Consider the following 15,948-nt stretch of genomic DNA (forward strand, 5'->3'; position numbering starts at 1 on the left):
GAATTCACAGTAAACAGAATTGAATTGATTTGAAATGTTCTCATATTATGAGATGCTTTGTCTTTCTGTAACATGGTGTGGCATTTTATATATTTTTGGTATTTCTTAAGGAACAGTTTCTTTCTGATTTAATAGATATTAATAGAAAATAGAAAAACAGCAAATTCATGCAAAAAATGAGACCAGTTTTCCCATCTCTAAAGAACACCACTCATTCCTGTTAACACAGTTTTATTAGCCTTCATGTGAAGGACTGAAATACATTCATATCCTTTTATCTCACAACATCTGCTTTTGCTCAACAATCCAGGCGTTAAGGATCATGACATCTGCTAGTGGTGGCTGAAAAATGATCCTTCTGCTTGCCGCAGGCATCCACTTTAACCTCCTAGGACCTGGCGTCCACATATGTGGACATCACATTTTGGGTTATTTAGACCAAAATTGAGTATTTTGGTCTACAAGCGCCTGATATCCACTTACGAGGACATTATACTGCTACTGTTCTATCGAAATTTTAAATGAATATCCTCATATGTGGCTCTCATTTTTCTTAGAAACAAAAATTAGGTAAAAAAAAAAAATATATATATGGTAATTCTTTGTTTTTACATTCATCGGGTTCCAATATGAGCAAATATCAAAGAGAAATTAAAAATGCATGCGATGGAAGAGTTTGGGTCTTAGGAGAAGCCCTGCTTAAGCCCTCTCTCACTGGCGACTGACAGCACACAGCTTATGGGATGAAGGAGGGGTGGTGAATCCCACAGCTGGTGTGAGATCCAGTTCATCCTCTGTAATTCCAGGTGTAGGAGTGAAGCAAAAGTGCTGAACAAGGGAGGTGAAGAAGAGGAAGAGCTCCATCTTAGCCAGACCTTCTCCAAGACACATCCTGTAACCTGCAAATGCAAAGAGTTTACGCTTATTTAAACAAGTCATGTCTGTGCAAGTGCAAATTTTCTTAACAAAAGCCTGATAAAGTTGTCATACCTGCAGAAAAGGGCATGAAGGCATCTCTCCTGACAAATTTACCTTCCTTATCCAGGAAATGAGAAGGGTTAAAAGTGTGTGGGCTCTCCCATTCACTCTCATCATACAGGACAGAAGTAAGAAGGGGAAATACAATAGTTCCCTGTAGGCAAAAGAGCACATTTATCATAGATGTGCGATTCAAGTTATCAGAGGTGAATCAAAATGTCAAATAAAGGGTATTTTTTGTGGATGAGCAGTTGACCTTTTTGATAAAGTATCCCTGGAAGGTGACATCTCGGCTAGTTTGGTGAGGAAGACATACAGGTAGAATATTAGCCAGTCTCTGGATCTCGTGAATGACTGCATCAGTGTACGGCAGGTTTTTCCTATCATCAGCACTGACTTTTCGGCTTCCCACTACATGTCTCAGCTCCTCATGGACCTGCTCTGTAGACACAAAATAAATAGAAAGGTTTTGTCTGCATTCATTTTACCACATTTTACCACATTTTACCTCGCTTCCCTCCCTCCCTCCCTCCCTCCCTCGCTTCCCCCCTTCCTGACACCATGACACCCCCCTCCTCCAATCCCTCTCTCAGCAGCAAGACATCTCCCCCCCTCCCCTCCTCCCAAACACCTCCCAGTGTCACAGTGGATCAGGTCAGGAGGCAACTGAGGAAGCTTCGCCCCAGAAAGGCAGCAGGCCCAGACAAGGTGTGTCCTAGGATGCTTAAGGCGTGTGCTGCTGAACTTGGGGAGCCGCTACAACGAGTCTTCAACCTCAGTCTGCGACTGGGGAGAGTGCCCGCCCTATGGAAGACATCCTGCATCGTCCCGGTCCCCAAAAGGAACCGGCCCAATGAGCTGAATGACTTCCGACCGGTGGCACTGACGTCACATCTTATGAAGACTCTAGAGCGGCTCTTCCTCAACCTCCTCCGACCACAGGTACAACATGCCCAGGACCCACTACAGTTTGCATACAAGGCGGGTGTCGGAGTGGAGGATGCCATCCTGTACCTCCTACACAGAGCCCACTCACACCTGGATGGGGGAAAAGGCACGGTCAGGATCCTGTTTCTTGACTTTTCCAGTGCCTTTAATACCATCCGGCCCTGTATGCTTCAGGAAAAACTGAACAGGATGGAGGTGGACCCCTGCCTGGTGGCTTGGATCTCCGACTACCTCACCGACAGACCACAGTACGTCAGGCTGAAGGACATCACGTCTGACACTGTGGTCAGCAGCACAGGAGCACCACAGGGAACTGTGCTGTCCCCTCTTCTCTTCACCCTGTACACCTCTGACTTCTGCTACAACTCTGAATTATGCCACATTCAGAAGTTTGCAGATGACACGGCCATCATGGGGTGTATCTGGGATGATCAGGAAGAGGAGTACAGAAGTCTGGTGAGGAACTTTGTCGCATGGAGTCACACAAACCACCTGCAACTCAACACCTCAAAGACTAAGGAACTGGTTGTGGACTTCGGGAGGTCCAGAGAAGGTCCACTGCCGGTTCAGATAGAGGGGGAGGAGGTGGAGGTGGTCAACAAGTACAAGTACCTCGGGCTGTGGGTGGACAATAAACTGGACTGGTCATGCAACACAGAGCACCTGTATAAAAAAGCCCAAAGCCGACTGTACTTCCTCAGGAGGCTGAGGTCTTTTAACATCTGCAGGAAGCTCCTGAGGATGTTTTACCAGTCAGTGGTTGCTGGAGTACTTTTCTATGCTGTGGTGTGCTGGGGGAGCAGCACAGCAAAGAGGGACTCATGCAGGCTGGAGAAACTGATCAGGAGGGCTAGCTCTGTGGTCGGCATGAAGCTGGACACTCTGGTGACAGTGGCAGAGAAAAGGACATTAAAGAAACTGCTGGACATTATGAACAATGCTGGGCATCCTCTGCACACGGCCATTAACAACCAGAAGAGTCTGTTCAGTGACAGGTTGCTTCTCCCCAAGACAAGAACTAACAGACTGAAAAACTCCTTTGTCCCACACGCCATCAGACTGTTTAACTCCTCTCTGGAGGGGAGAGGGAGGGGAAACAGGAGGACAAAGGAGGGGGGAACAACTAAGCTGTAGTGCCTCTTCACCTCACTGTACAATACCTTGTGCAATACTTTTTGTAAATAGTCAACAGTGCAATAGACCTCAATACTCGAAATGTGCAATTCACTTGTATTTTTATTTTTTATTCCTATTTATTCTATTTATCCCCTTTGTATATTTTATTTATATTTGTCTCTGTATTTATATATGTGTGTGTGTGTGTGTGTGTGTGTGTGTGTGTGTGTGTGTGTGTGTGTGTGTGTGTATATATATATATATATATATATATATATATATATATATAACAATTCTGTAACTGTAACTTCGGTCGTTGCTGTGCTTTTTTTGGAAGTCGAATTTCCCAGAGGAACCCACCCGAGGGATTAATAAAGTTCTATCTTATCTTATCTTATCTTACAATATTGCAGAGCAAAACCCAAAGATCAGACCATCCACTATGAACAAGTTATTGGTGGTAGAGGGGAGAAAGAACTCCCTTTTAACAGGAAGAGGTCTCTAGGAGACACAAGCTCAGAGTGGGACAGTCAAATTCTCCATCATGAGTACAAACAGAGTTCAGGAGCAGACTGCCCTATTACAGTGGCTTGCAAAAGTATTTGGCCCCCTTGAACTTTTCCACATTTTGTCACATTACAGCCACAAACATGAATCAATTTTATTGGAATTCCACGTGAAAGACCAATACAAAGTGGTGTACACGTGAGACGTAGAACAAAAATCATACATGATTCCAAACATTTTTTACAAATAAATAACTGAAAAGTGGGGTGTGCGTAATTATTCAGCCCCCTGAGTCAATACTTTGTAGAACCACCTTTTGCTGCAATTACAGCTGCCAGTCTTTTAGGATATGTCTCTACCAGCTTTGCACATCTAGAGACTGAAATCCTTGCCCATTCTTCTTTGCAAAACAGCTCCAGCTCAGTCAGATTAGATGGACAGCGTTTGTGAACAGCAGTTTTCAGATCTTGCCACAGATTCTCGATTGGATTTAGATCTGGACTTTGACTGGGCCATTCTAACACATGGATATGTTTTGTTTTAAACCATTCCATTGTTGCCCTGGCTTTATGTTTAGGGTCGTTGTCCTGCTGGACAGTGAACCTTCGCCCCAGTCTCAAGTCTTTTGCAGACTCCAAGAGGTTTTCTTCCAAGATTGCCCTGTATTTGGCTACATCCATCTTCCCATCAACTCTGACCAGCTTCCCTGTCCCTGCTGAAGAGAAGCACCCCCAGAGCATGATGCTGCCACCACCATATTTGACAGTGGGGATGGTGTGTTCAGAGAGATGTGCAGTGTTAGTTTTCCGGCACACATAGCGTTTTGCATTTTGGCCAAAAAGTTCCATTTTGGTCTCATCTGACCAGAGCACCTTCTTCCACATGTTTGCTGTGTCCCCCACATGAGATCTGAGCTGTAGATCTCTGCAGCTCGTCCAGAGTCACCATGTGCCTCTTGGCTGCATTTCTGATCAGCGCTCTCCTTGTTCGGCTTGTGAGTTTAGGTGGACAGCCTTGTCTTGGTAGGTTTGCAGTTGTGCCATACTCCTTCCATTTCTGAATGATCACTTGAACAGTGCTCCATGGGATGTTCAAGGCTTGGGAAATCTTTTTGTAGCCTAAGCCTGCTTTAAATTTCTCAGTAACTTTATCCCTTCATGGTGTTGTTGCTCCCAATATTCTCTTAGACAACCTCTGAGGCCGTCACAGAGCAGCTGTATTTGTACTGACATTAGATTACATGTGTGATTTTCGTTCCACTTCTCACGTGTACACCACTTTGTGTTGGTCTTTCATGTGGAATTCCACTAAAATTGATTCATGTTTGTGGCTGTAATGTGACAAAATGTGGGAAAGTTCAAGGGGTCCGAAAACTTTTGCAAGCCACTGTATGTGCTTTACCTGTTTCTTTACCTCCACCCACTCCTGAACACGCCTGAAGAAATCAAGCATCTGTGAGGCACTTTGCAATCTGCTGACAACTATCCAAGCTGGGACCTGACTTTCAATTTTCACCTGAGTGCGGTCTAACCGCAGTAGCAATCTCCTCATCGTCTCTGTAAAAAACTCTCATTTTCTCTTCACAAAGATTTCTAACTCATATTTCCTCTGTTAAGGACGTCCCAGTGGAGTGTACGGGAGAGAGTTTTGTGTGGCTGAAGAGGAGGAATTTGTTTCAGCTCTGGAAGTTTGGAATCACCTCCCTTGTTGGACTTTGTAAATAAGAGACTCTTGAACTGTGAATGGCTAAAACACTTTGTAAATACCACAATTCACCGTCACTGTAAATGAAATCACTTAACTTGCACAAGTTCTGCGTTTGAGTGCGGCCCAACACATTATGATAGTCCCAATATTAGAAAAACCGGGTGGTTTTTTTCCCCCCACTAAGAAGAATTTAAATTTGAAATCAGGATCTGTAAAGGCTGAAAAAGACTCAAGAGCTGTATGTTTGTCAAAGCAGGCTCCAATAAACATTTACTGAAAGTTTAACAAAAGATTTCATATCAGAAATGTATTATCTTTTTACAACCTCTTAACTGAAGAGTTTATACTATAAGGTAAATGCATAGAACAAAGACTGAAGAAACTGAAATACTGCCAGAGGAATGGAAATCAGTGGATACTTACTGCTAACCCCAGCTCCTTTTTCTCTCATTGCCAGATTGTTGACTTCTCAGTGCTCAGGCCACTTAGGTTTTCCAGGTAAGTAAGCTAAAAGGCTAGCAACCAACCTCATTCTTAAGGACACCTGCCTGTTCCACTCTCACACTGTTGGAAGCTTAAGTTTTAGCTCTAGGAAACCCTAACCCTCCACCTACTGGAAAGGAAATGAAGTTCTAGAAAATTATCCATAGTTTTTGAGTGGTGTGTTTGGTCCTGTTGTTGAGTTCCCTGTTGTACTTACCTGAGCTGAACATTAAACTTTAACCAACACTATCCTGCCATTAAGTCTGTGTAGTATGGAAACCATAAGACAAAGAGCTGTGGCTAAACCAAAACTCCTGCATGCATGAAATACCTTGATGAAATGTATTTTTTTGCCTTTGTCGATATCTATTTAGAAAATATTCAGTTTTCTAATGGCTGATTGGCTTTATGAAAACAGAAATAAAATTTCTGGAGGAGAGTTCTGCCTCCTTACCCTGTATGTGTGGATATTTAGCCATTAACAGCAAACCCCATCTCAGTGTGGCTGCTGTGGTGTCAGTACCAGCAACAAACAGGTCAATCACTGTGAATATCAAGTTCTCCTCACTGTAGTGAGAGTCGTCAATTCCAAATTCCTAAAAAAAGAAAAAGAAAAGGTATAATAACAAAACTGAAACACTGTTTTGAACACTGAGCCACTTTTTAAAATGTTAGAAAAGACAAAACATGCCGTCTTACTTCCTCTTTATGCTTCCAAATCAAAAAACAGTCCACAAACCCTTGGCACATGTCAGGGTCCAGTGTCTCTTTCAGGTACGTAATTAAATACTTTACATCTCTGATGGTCGTCTCAACATTTTTTAACACCACCTGATGGTTTTTAATCCATCTGAACAGCCGGGGAAACATGTTATGAAGCTGTAAAATTAAACAGTAACAAAGTAAAGATTCAAGTAATACTTTCATTTTTACAGAAGCACCATCGTCATGCATTGTTTTACGTATACATTTGGTATTTTCCATATCTTTGTGACCACTTTATGCTTTCAATCACTATTTTAGATTTTGCCTTCCCATCATGAAATGTGAATATTTTTTGTTTGGCTCAATGGACAACAGTAAAACAGTAAAAAACTGATATACAGACAGAGTCTGCTTCAACATAAAATCAGATTTTTACCATTCAGTTTATGCCACACAGGTAACAATAGTCACTGTTAACATTTTATGTCATTCTTTTTTTTTTAAAAGAGAGTAAAAAAAAGGGGGGGGATGAAAAAGCAAACCTGGACTGATGCAGAACCTGTGACACATGTGGCATGATTGGCTCGCTTCACCATTTTTGTGAATATCGGTTCATTGTAATCAAATCTACATCCGTACACAACGGAAAAGATAATATTGGCTGTTGCATAATTTATTGGAAGTGCTGTATCAAATGGTTCTCCTGTAACCCAACATGTGGACAAGATTAAGACATTAATAATTAATTCTAATAGCATTAAAACAAACCTCAGCAAAATTAAATTGGTCTTTGTTTTAACACTGCGTATACATGCTATCTCCATACCTTTATGCTCTTCGATCACTTGAATGAGATAGCTACACTCTGCCAAGATTTTATGAGAAAGTCTTTTGCCGAAGTCTTTGAGGGTGGTGAGGGCAAAATATCTCAGCTCTTTCCATGATTCTCCATTTGCAAACAAAATCCCTACAAGACATAAAATTTTACAACAGGAGGTTGTGCCACATTGAGTCGTCAATGTAAAATATACATAAAAGATAATTACAAAATAAATATATAACGCTTCAAACCACCTCAACCAACCACTGATTCTGAGTTGGATAAGCAAGGGAAAGTGACTTTAGCTGGTAATATAACATGCTAATGTGTGTTAAATGTAAAATCCACAAAGTAAAACATTGATAAAGGGATTTGCTGTTGAGCGATCTGTCAGGTCAATGAGAGTGAAGGGGGCTGTTGCTCAATCTGATCTTAACCAAGCAAAACAGCAAAGATCAGAGCAAAAAAATAAAATAAAATCAGCATTTCTTCAAAAAGAAAATCATCTGTTTTTAAGGTTTTCAACCATAATTCTACGGGTCTTTAATTTTTTATTTCAGAGTCATTTTATCACTTTTGATCTGGCGTTTCCATCTGTGTCATTGGTGAAATGTTATTATAAAGCCAACTATCAACTGAACTCAAAGTACAACACAATGTTGTCACAAACAGCAGAACTTACTCTCATGGCAGACATCGAGAACAAAGGAATATGCACCACTAAACCTTTAAAATATTATTTTGAAATATTATTTTTCTGATTGAAAAGAAACCTGGACTTCAAGATATTGGTCAGCTGTTGCAAAACATGAGGAAACATGCTGTTAATTGTGTAGCCTGTTTCGATCATGTTTTCTTATATCTCTAGTGATCACAAATAACAAAACCTGCAATTTCCCTGGGCTAACACAGATTTATGAACATGAAATTAAACTTAATAAACCACAATATAAAAGAATCATACCATGACCTCGGTTTATATCATTAAGTATCGGGGAGATGTTGCGCTCTCCAAACTCCTCTGCATAGTTGACCAGTGCCTCTCTGACTGTCTCATATCCAGCCAGGACCACGACTTTGTTGGTTCCAAAGTAAAGAGTAAATACAGAGCCATATTCCTTTGAAAGCTGGAAGAATCATTCAAAATAATAATAATTAAATAGCATGTTACGTTCCCCTAACATTTCACAGGAGACCCTGCTAGGGCCATAACATAGCATTAGGTATTGTAATATGTTTAAACTGGCTTCTTTTGATTCAGATCTTGAGAAGAGTTACCTTACCACACAGAGTTTTGTGGGGTCTCTTGGGATCTAATTGCAACAGGTTACCAAGCAGGGGCAGAGGTCTCGGTCCTGGGGCTTCATACATACAAAGTTAATTTAAAGACAAGGACTTTAATGAGCCAAGGCTGACATAAATGTGTTTTATCTACTTTCTAATCCACTTATCATAAATGTAACAAAGTGTTTAGAAAGTTAGCACATACATGTAACTTTTCTTCTTTTTTATGCATCCATCTATAGAACGCTGCATGTTATATTCTAAATCTGCCTGTTCTCTTTCAGAAACCTGCCTGCAGAAAATGAACCTAAAGTATGTAATGCAAGGATGTAATCACTTTCAAGATGGAGAAAGCATAAAGTTTGACTTTAAGTGACAGTTATGGACACTTAATATGATAAGGAGATTTTGCAGGTCATTAATCAATGTATAAAACTACAATAAAATGTACTTTTAGTGACACAGGACACAAACATGGAAGCAAGATCTATAATTATGATTATTTATAATAATCATTGCACTAATAAATCATTGCAATTTCTTTAACCATAAAGAATAACTAAATCCATCAGGACAATATCACATCAATGCACTGAACTCACTATGTTATCCCTCTAACAGCCTCCACATGTTCTCACTGTAATTTCCCCCTCATGAATGAATTTATGCTGCACTAATTTGAATGTGTCCCTCCAGAGATTTATAATTGCGAAACCGGTTCACCTTGTACACACTGACTCCACAGACAAGGTACGAAAATATATCAGGCTACGTCAATAGCGGTAGGTCGTCAGGGTTTCTACTCCACGGCCGTATTTCATACGGTTCCACATTTCCAATGTACGCTATTTTCTGCAAGTACCGTCTCTTTGCATCCGGACGCAACCTGTCTCTGTACCGTCCCTTTTCTTTTAAACTGCTTTTAAGCATGTTTCTAGCAACCGTCCTTCCAGCACAGTGTGTTTGCTTTGATTCGTGACCCAGATATATGGCGCCGCGCTCCCACAATACATTGCGGCATTATGTCAACTCCAAAGCCCTACCGTTGAGTCCCTTCCAGTATTTCAGACAATCCCTTTCCGTCAAGAGCCACTTGTTAATTTGTTGCGGACTTGTGATTTGCACTTCCCAGCCACTGTAAGGAACACTATCAGACACTCTGATCGATGTCAATAAACATGTGCGCACTTAGTGCAGACTTCCCCAAGCTACAGTGGAAACTATCAAAAAGAAAAAGAGATCCTAATAGAACAAAGATTCATGTTCCAAGCCATCAAGTATTTCACTTGAGGAAACTTTTATCCTCTCCAAAATCACCTGGGTTATTTGGTGGATTCTTAAGAATTTGCTAAACAAAAGACTTGCCTTATAGAAAGGGGCCCATTTTAAGGCATACCGAGACACAAAGTCTGAAAGAATATGTATCCCCTGCAACTTTTAGAAGGAAAGACTAATCTTCTCCAAAATCATCCATATTCGGTGCTTCCCCCTCTTCTTTGTGCTTCCAAGAATGGGATCACAATTTCTTCACGACACCTTACTTATGTCTGTGAAGGTTCTCAGTCATCCAGGTCATCGTAGTCAAAGGAGCTTGCAAAGAAAAGCGTCTGGACTTCTTTAAGTTACTTGAAGACGTTTCACCTCTCATCCGAGAAGCTTCTTCAGTTCTAAGGTCAAATGGTGGAGAGTCTGAACTTACGTCTGAACAGACTTAACAATGTGGTGTATGCTGTACAGTGCAGCGAGGAATGCACAGACCTCTACATTGGAGAGACCAAACAGCCACTTCACAAGCGCATGGCACAACACAGAAGAGCCACCTCCACAGGACAAGACTCAGCAGTCCATCTGCATCTTAAGGATAAAGGACACTCTTTCGAGGATGCCAATGTTCACATTTTGGACAGAGAGGACAGATGGTTTGAAAGAGGAGTGAAAGAAGCCATCTATGTCCACTGTGAGCGACCATCTTTGAACAGAGGCGGGGGTTTACGACACCAACTCTCTGCCATCTATAATCCAGTTTTGAGATCCCTTCCCAGACGCCTTAACGCCCACTCACATCCTGGGCCATCTGATCCCAGGAATTCACATGATAAGGTGGGGCCAGGTTTCACAATGAACACACCCGAAACTCTGGCTGATTGGGATCCACACCCAGTTTCACACCTTGGCTCAGGCGATTAGAGGATCATCAGGGGGTCCTTTTGTCCCTCTGTGGGGGGTTACTCCCACTAGGTTTATATCTGGGACTCTCCACCATTTGACCTTAGAACTGAAGAAGCTTCTCGGATGAGAGGTGAAACGTCTTCAAGTAACTTAAAGAAGTCCAGACGCTTTTCTTTGCAAGCTCCTTTGACGACGCCTTACTTACTTTAACCTCACTTTCACCATTGCACTTTAGTACAGAAAAAGAAACTTATTTTCTTTGTGGGTGTGTTTCGGTGCAAATGGGAAGGAGTTATAGTTCTTAGTTATAGTTTATAGGCTGTGATAAGTGCTGTTATGAATTTTCAATTAATTGTATTACAACCATCATATGACTCCCTGAGCAAGTGCTTTGGCAACAGTAGGAAGGAAAAACCCGCTTTTAACAGGAAGAACAACTAATGTGGTCAAGGATGTTACCTGGGTATTAACTACTAAACATAGACACAGCATAGGTAAATTTAAAAAAAGAAATTAAAAGGTTGCACCAATGGAAAAGGTAAAGCCTTTAAAAAATTACTGTCTAAAAAACAAAACAAAACAAATTCTAACTAAAGTCTGGTCAACCATAAATCTGACTGTTAATGGCTTGGACTGTGAGTGTTCATTATAGAGCTTAGTTTCCTCCAAAGGTTTGTTGCACTAAAATAGCTGGCTAAGCAGATTTAAATATTGAATAAATTAGAGTACAATGTAAGAATACCTATCTAAACCTGATCCAACATGCTGTATTTTTACATGCCATTTGTAGTATCTTCACTGTTTTGGTAAAAGTGTGTCTTCTTTATGTTCATGATGTGTTTCACTGCGTGCAAAAAGCAAACTGAAAAGCTAAAGACTTTCGTTTATTGCCATTTTAGATCCGTTATTGAAAATGCACAATTCCAAATGTATCTGCAGAAAACAACATTTTTCACAATTCTCCTGCAATTGAAAGAATAAACCTCTAACAAATTACTCTCTAAAAAATAACAGTGAAAAACAAAAATACTGATATGATCTGTTAATCATTCAAACAAAGTTCTGGTTGGTAATCAAAAATTTGAATGACTCCACTCATTCTGTCAATTATACTTTGATTTTACTTGTTAGAAGTGACTGGCATCGGTCGGCCTGCCCGTGATGTTGTGTTCTCGGAATTTCGAGGGTTAATCACCACCTGGGACGAGGGTTATTGGAGGACACGGGGTGTTTATTCTCTACTCGGGCACGGACGAAAAGAAGAGGAGAAAACCACCCACTCAACTTTCATTGTACCTGGATCAGCTGTTCACTGTTTTTACCACTTTGTAAATAAACCACACTGTTTATTCTTAAAGAGCAGTGTGTTCTTCACTTTTCACAGTACAACAAACTAACCTGTTTATCCTGCACTAACCTACAGCAAGGAAATACAGCAGCTGGACCTTTAGCTAGCAACACACTTTGAGACAAACTGCACACAAACACTTTGTGTGTTTGTGATGTTTGTTGAGCTGAGAGGAAAGCTGCACTGGAAATTAACTGACACTTAAAAACAATCACTTTTAATCCCTGACTTTGACACATGTCATCTTTTTTTATCCACTGGTGATTAATAAACAAACAAAGGTCTGCAGTCTCCAAAAGTTGATTCTGTTTATCTGAAAGTAGCGTTTTCAGTGGGAGAAACGTTTCGTCTCTCATCCAAGTGACTTCTTCAGTGTCAGCTGACTGCAGGTTTCTCCAATCTAATTAACAGTACATTTGCATAATGACTGAAACCAGCCCAGTGAAGGAACAATGGGCTGGGAGGTCCACAGTGACAAGATAATAACGAGATAATGATTCCCCCCAAATGCATTATAGCCAAAGTAATGAGCCTGTTTTGAAAACGTAATAAGTAGAAAGTACAGATATTTGCTTGAAACTGTAGGGAGTAAAACTAAAAAGTAGTCAGAAAAATCTGTTCCCTTGACATCTGCCTTTGCCTGTTGTTCAGAATGCTGACATCTGTTTGATGCTATTGCTTATGCTATTGTCACAAGTAAATGCTATAATGTCAAGTTCCATGTGTCTCTCACTGGCGACTGACAGCACACAGCATATGAGATGAAGGAGGGGTGGTGAATCCCAGAGCTGGTGTGAGATCCAGTTCATCCTCTGTGATTCCAGGTGGAGGAGTGAAACGAAAGCGCTGAATGAGGGAGGTGAAGAAGAGGAAGAGCTCCATCTTAGCCAGACCTTCTCCGAGACACATCCTGCGACCTGCAAGAGCAGTTTACACTCATTTAAATCCAATCACGTCTGTGGAAGTGTACATTTTATCAAAGTTGTCATACCTGCAGAAAAGGGCATGAAGGCATCTCTCCTGACAAATTGACCCTTTTTGTCCAGAAAATGTGAAGGGTTAAAAGTGTGTGGGCTCTCCCATTCACTCTCATCATACAGGACAGAGGTGAGAAGGGGAAACACAATAGTTCCCTGTGGGAAACCAAGAAGATTTCTCATGTAGATGTACATCTACAGAACTAGTTCAGGTTATCAGAAGTGAATCAAGATGTTAAAATATATTTAGGTACAGCAGCTGACCTTTTTGATAAAGTATCCCTTGAAGGTGACATCTTGGCTAGTTTGGTGAGGAAGAGAAATGGGAGCAATATTCGCCAGTCTCTGAGTCTCGTGAATGACTGCATCAGTGTACGGCAGGTTTTTCCGGTCATCTACACAAACTTGTCGGCTTCCTACTACCCGGCTCAGCTCCTCGTGGACCTGCTCTGCAGAGACAAAATAAAGAAACGCATTTGTCCACATTAGTTTTAACAGATCTGCTAAAATGTGTAAAAAAAAAAAATTTAAATCCAAAATATACACAGAATATTGTTATGGTGCACATTGTTTGCATCTGACATGTGTATTTATTTACCACTGACTGGTAGTAACAAAGACAAAACTCCTAATTTTTTGCCTTATCTCTCTGATATCACATGCTGACATGTCAGTAAACCCATAACTGAAGTCCTTGGTCTTGTACCCCAACAGGACACTGAACTCTATTTATGTGTTATTACCATACATAATGAGACTTGCATGTCTTGTCCAGTTCCTTACCCTGTATGTGTGGGTATTTAGCCATTAACAGCAAACCCCATCTCAGTGTGGCTGCTGTGGTGTCAGTGCCAGCAGCAAACAGGTTGCTCACTGTGAATGTCAAGTTCTCCTCATTGTAGTGAGTATCCAAAACACAGGAGTCCTAAAAGAAGTAACACTCACATTGCTTATTGCTATCAAACCTAAAGTGTAAATAATATTATCATAATTTTAAAAAACACATATTGTCTTACTTCTTCTTTCTGTTTCACAATCAGAAAACAGTCCACAAGCCCTCGGCACAGTCCGGGCTCCAGAGTCTCTTTCAGATGATTAATTAAATTCTTTATATCTGTGACAGCCATCTCAACATTTTTTAACACCACCTGGCGATTTTTTATCCAACCGAACAGCCGAGGAAACATGTTAAAAAGCTGTGGAAAAAACAGTAAAACAAAGCTTATTCCAAGTAAATACACGTAATTATCAGAAATAAAATGAAATACACTTTACTTTGTCATATGACACAGTTTACATACTTAAAAATGTCAATATAGTATTATTACACAATTTTTCACTAAATCCTGGTTTTCATTTTTGTGAAAGCACCAATGACTTAACTTATTTCAGAATTTCTCTCACAGAAATCATTGAAATCACAATTAACAAAGTTACTGTTGCTGTGCATCTAAAGATATCTAATATTTTCAGGTAGCGTTACCATGTATTCTCTTAATGACTGTGAGTGCATATTGTGTCATATACAGTGGGGCAAAAAAGTATTTAGTCAGCCACCGATTGTGCAAGTTCCCCCACTTAAAATGATGACAGAGGTCAGTAATTTGCACCAGAGGTACACTTCAACTGTGAGAGACAGAATGTGAAAAAAAAATCCATGAATTCACATGGTAGGATTTGTAAAGAATTTATTCGTAAATCAGGGTGGAAAATAAGTATTTGGTCACCTCAAACATGGAAGATCTCTGGCTCTCACAGACCTGTAACGTCTTCTGTAAGAAGCTTTTCTGTCCCCCACTCGTTACCTGTATGAATGGCACCAGTTTGAACTCATCATCTGTATAAAAGACACCTGTCCACAGCCTCAAACAGTCAGACTCCAAACTCCGCCATGGCCAAGACCAAAGAGCTTTCGAAGGACACCAGGAAAAGTATTGTAGACCTGCACCAGACTGAACATGAAATTAAACTTAATAAACCACAATATAAAAGAATCATACCATGACCTCGGTTTATATCATTAAGTATCGGGGAGATGTTGCGCTCTCCAAACTCCTCTGCATAGTTGACCAGTGCCTCTCTGACTGTCTCATATCCAGCCAGGACCACGACTTTGTTGGTTCCAAAGTAAAGAGTAAATACAGAGCCATATTCCTTTGAAAGCTGGAAGAATCATTCAAAATAATAATAATTAAATAGCATGTTACGTTCCCCTAACATTTCACAGGAGACCCTGCTAGGGCCATAACATAGCATTAGGTATTGTAATATGTTTAAACTGGCTTCTTTTGATTCAGATCTTGAGAAGAGTTATTTTACCTCACACAGAGTTTTGTGGGGTCTCTTGGGATCTAATTGCAACAGGTTACCAAGCAGGGGCAGAGGTCTCGGTCCTGGGGCTTCATACATACAAAGTTAATTTAAAGACAAGGACTTTAATGAGCCAAGGCTGACATAAATGTGTTTTATCTACTTTCTAATCCATTTATCATAAATGTAACAAAGTGTTTAGAAAGTTAGCACATACATGTAACTTTTCTTCTTTTTTATGCATCCATCTATAGAACGCTGCATGTTATATTCTAAATCTGCCTGTTCTCTTTCAGAAACCTGCCTGCAGAAAATGAACCTAAAGTATGTAATGCAAGGATGTAATCACTTTCAAGATGGAGAAAGCATAAAGTTTGACTTTAAGTGACAGTTATGGACACTTAATATGATAAGGAGATTTTGCAGGTCATTAATCAATGTATAAAACTACAATAAAATGTACTTTTAGTGACACAGGACACAAACATGGAAGCAAGATCTATAATTATGATTATTTATAATAATCATTGCACTAATAAATCATTGCAATTTCTTTAACCATAAAGAATAACTAAATCCATCAGGACAATATCACA

General features: G+C 40.3%; 2 protein-coding genes across 2 annotated transcripts; both read right to left on the bottom strand.

The window, feature by feature from the left end:
• Positions 1-256: 256 nt before the first annotated feature.
• LOC309705651 (cytochrome P450 2K1-like) lies at positions 257-8,635 on the bottom strand (the record flags this gene model as incomplete). Its single annotated transcript, XM_082531576.1, has 10 exons — positions 257-899; positions 991-1,132; positions 1,235-1,419; positions 6,194-6,335; positions 6,439-6,736; positions 6,848-6,855; positions 6,987-7,147; positions 7,271-7,411; positions 8,229-8,391; positions 8,543-8,635. The coding sequence occupies 10 exons, from the start codon at positions 8,633-8,635 to the stop codon at positions 712-714; spliced, it is 1,521 nt and encodes a 506-aa protein (XP_082387702.1). The 3' UTR covers positions 257-711.
• Positions 8,636-11,376: 2,741 nt separating this feature from the next.
• LOC309704295 (cytochrome P450 2K1-like) lies at positions 11,377-15,101 on the bottom strand. Its single transcript, XM_082529363.1, has 6 exons — positions 15,043-15,101; positions 14,059-14,238; positions 13,826-13,967; positions 13,307-13,491; positions 13,057-13,198; positions 11,377-12,982 (listed from the first exon to the last, which is right to left on the bottom strand). The coding sequence occupies exons 1-6, from the start codon at positions 15,043-15,045 to the stop codon at positions 12,795-12,797; spliced, it is 840 nt and encodes a 279-aa protein (XP_082385489.1). The 5' UTR covers positions 15,046-15,101; the 3' UTR covers positions 11,377-12,794.
• Positions 15,102-15,948: the final 847 nt, after the last annotated feature.

This window comes from Aulonocara stuartgranti (genome assembly GCF_965226115.1).
Source record: "Aulonocara stuartgranti genome assembly, chromosome: 4".
Taxonomy (NCBI): domain Eukaryota; kingdom Metazoa; phylum Chordata; class Actinopteri; order Cichliformes; family Cichlidae; genus Aulonocara; species Aulonocara stuartgranti.

What these genes read in the sequence shown, in the direction of transcription:
- LOC309704295 (XM_082529363.1), bottom strand. An exon ending in TTGTGAAACAGAAAGAAGAA is followed by an intron (nt 13,968 to 14,058) that starts GTAAGACAATAT and finishes TACTTCTTTTAG; the next exon opens with GACTCCTGTGTTTTGGATAC. An exon ending in AGGGATACTTTATCAAAAAG is followed by an intron (nt 13,199 to 13,306) that starts GTCAGCTGCTGT and finishes GGTTTCCCACAG; the next exon opens with GGAACTATTGTGTTTCCCCT.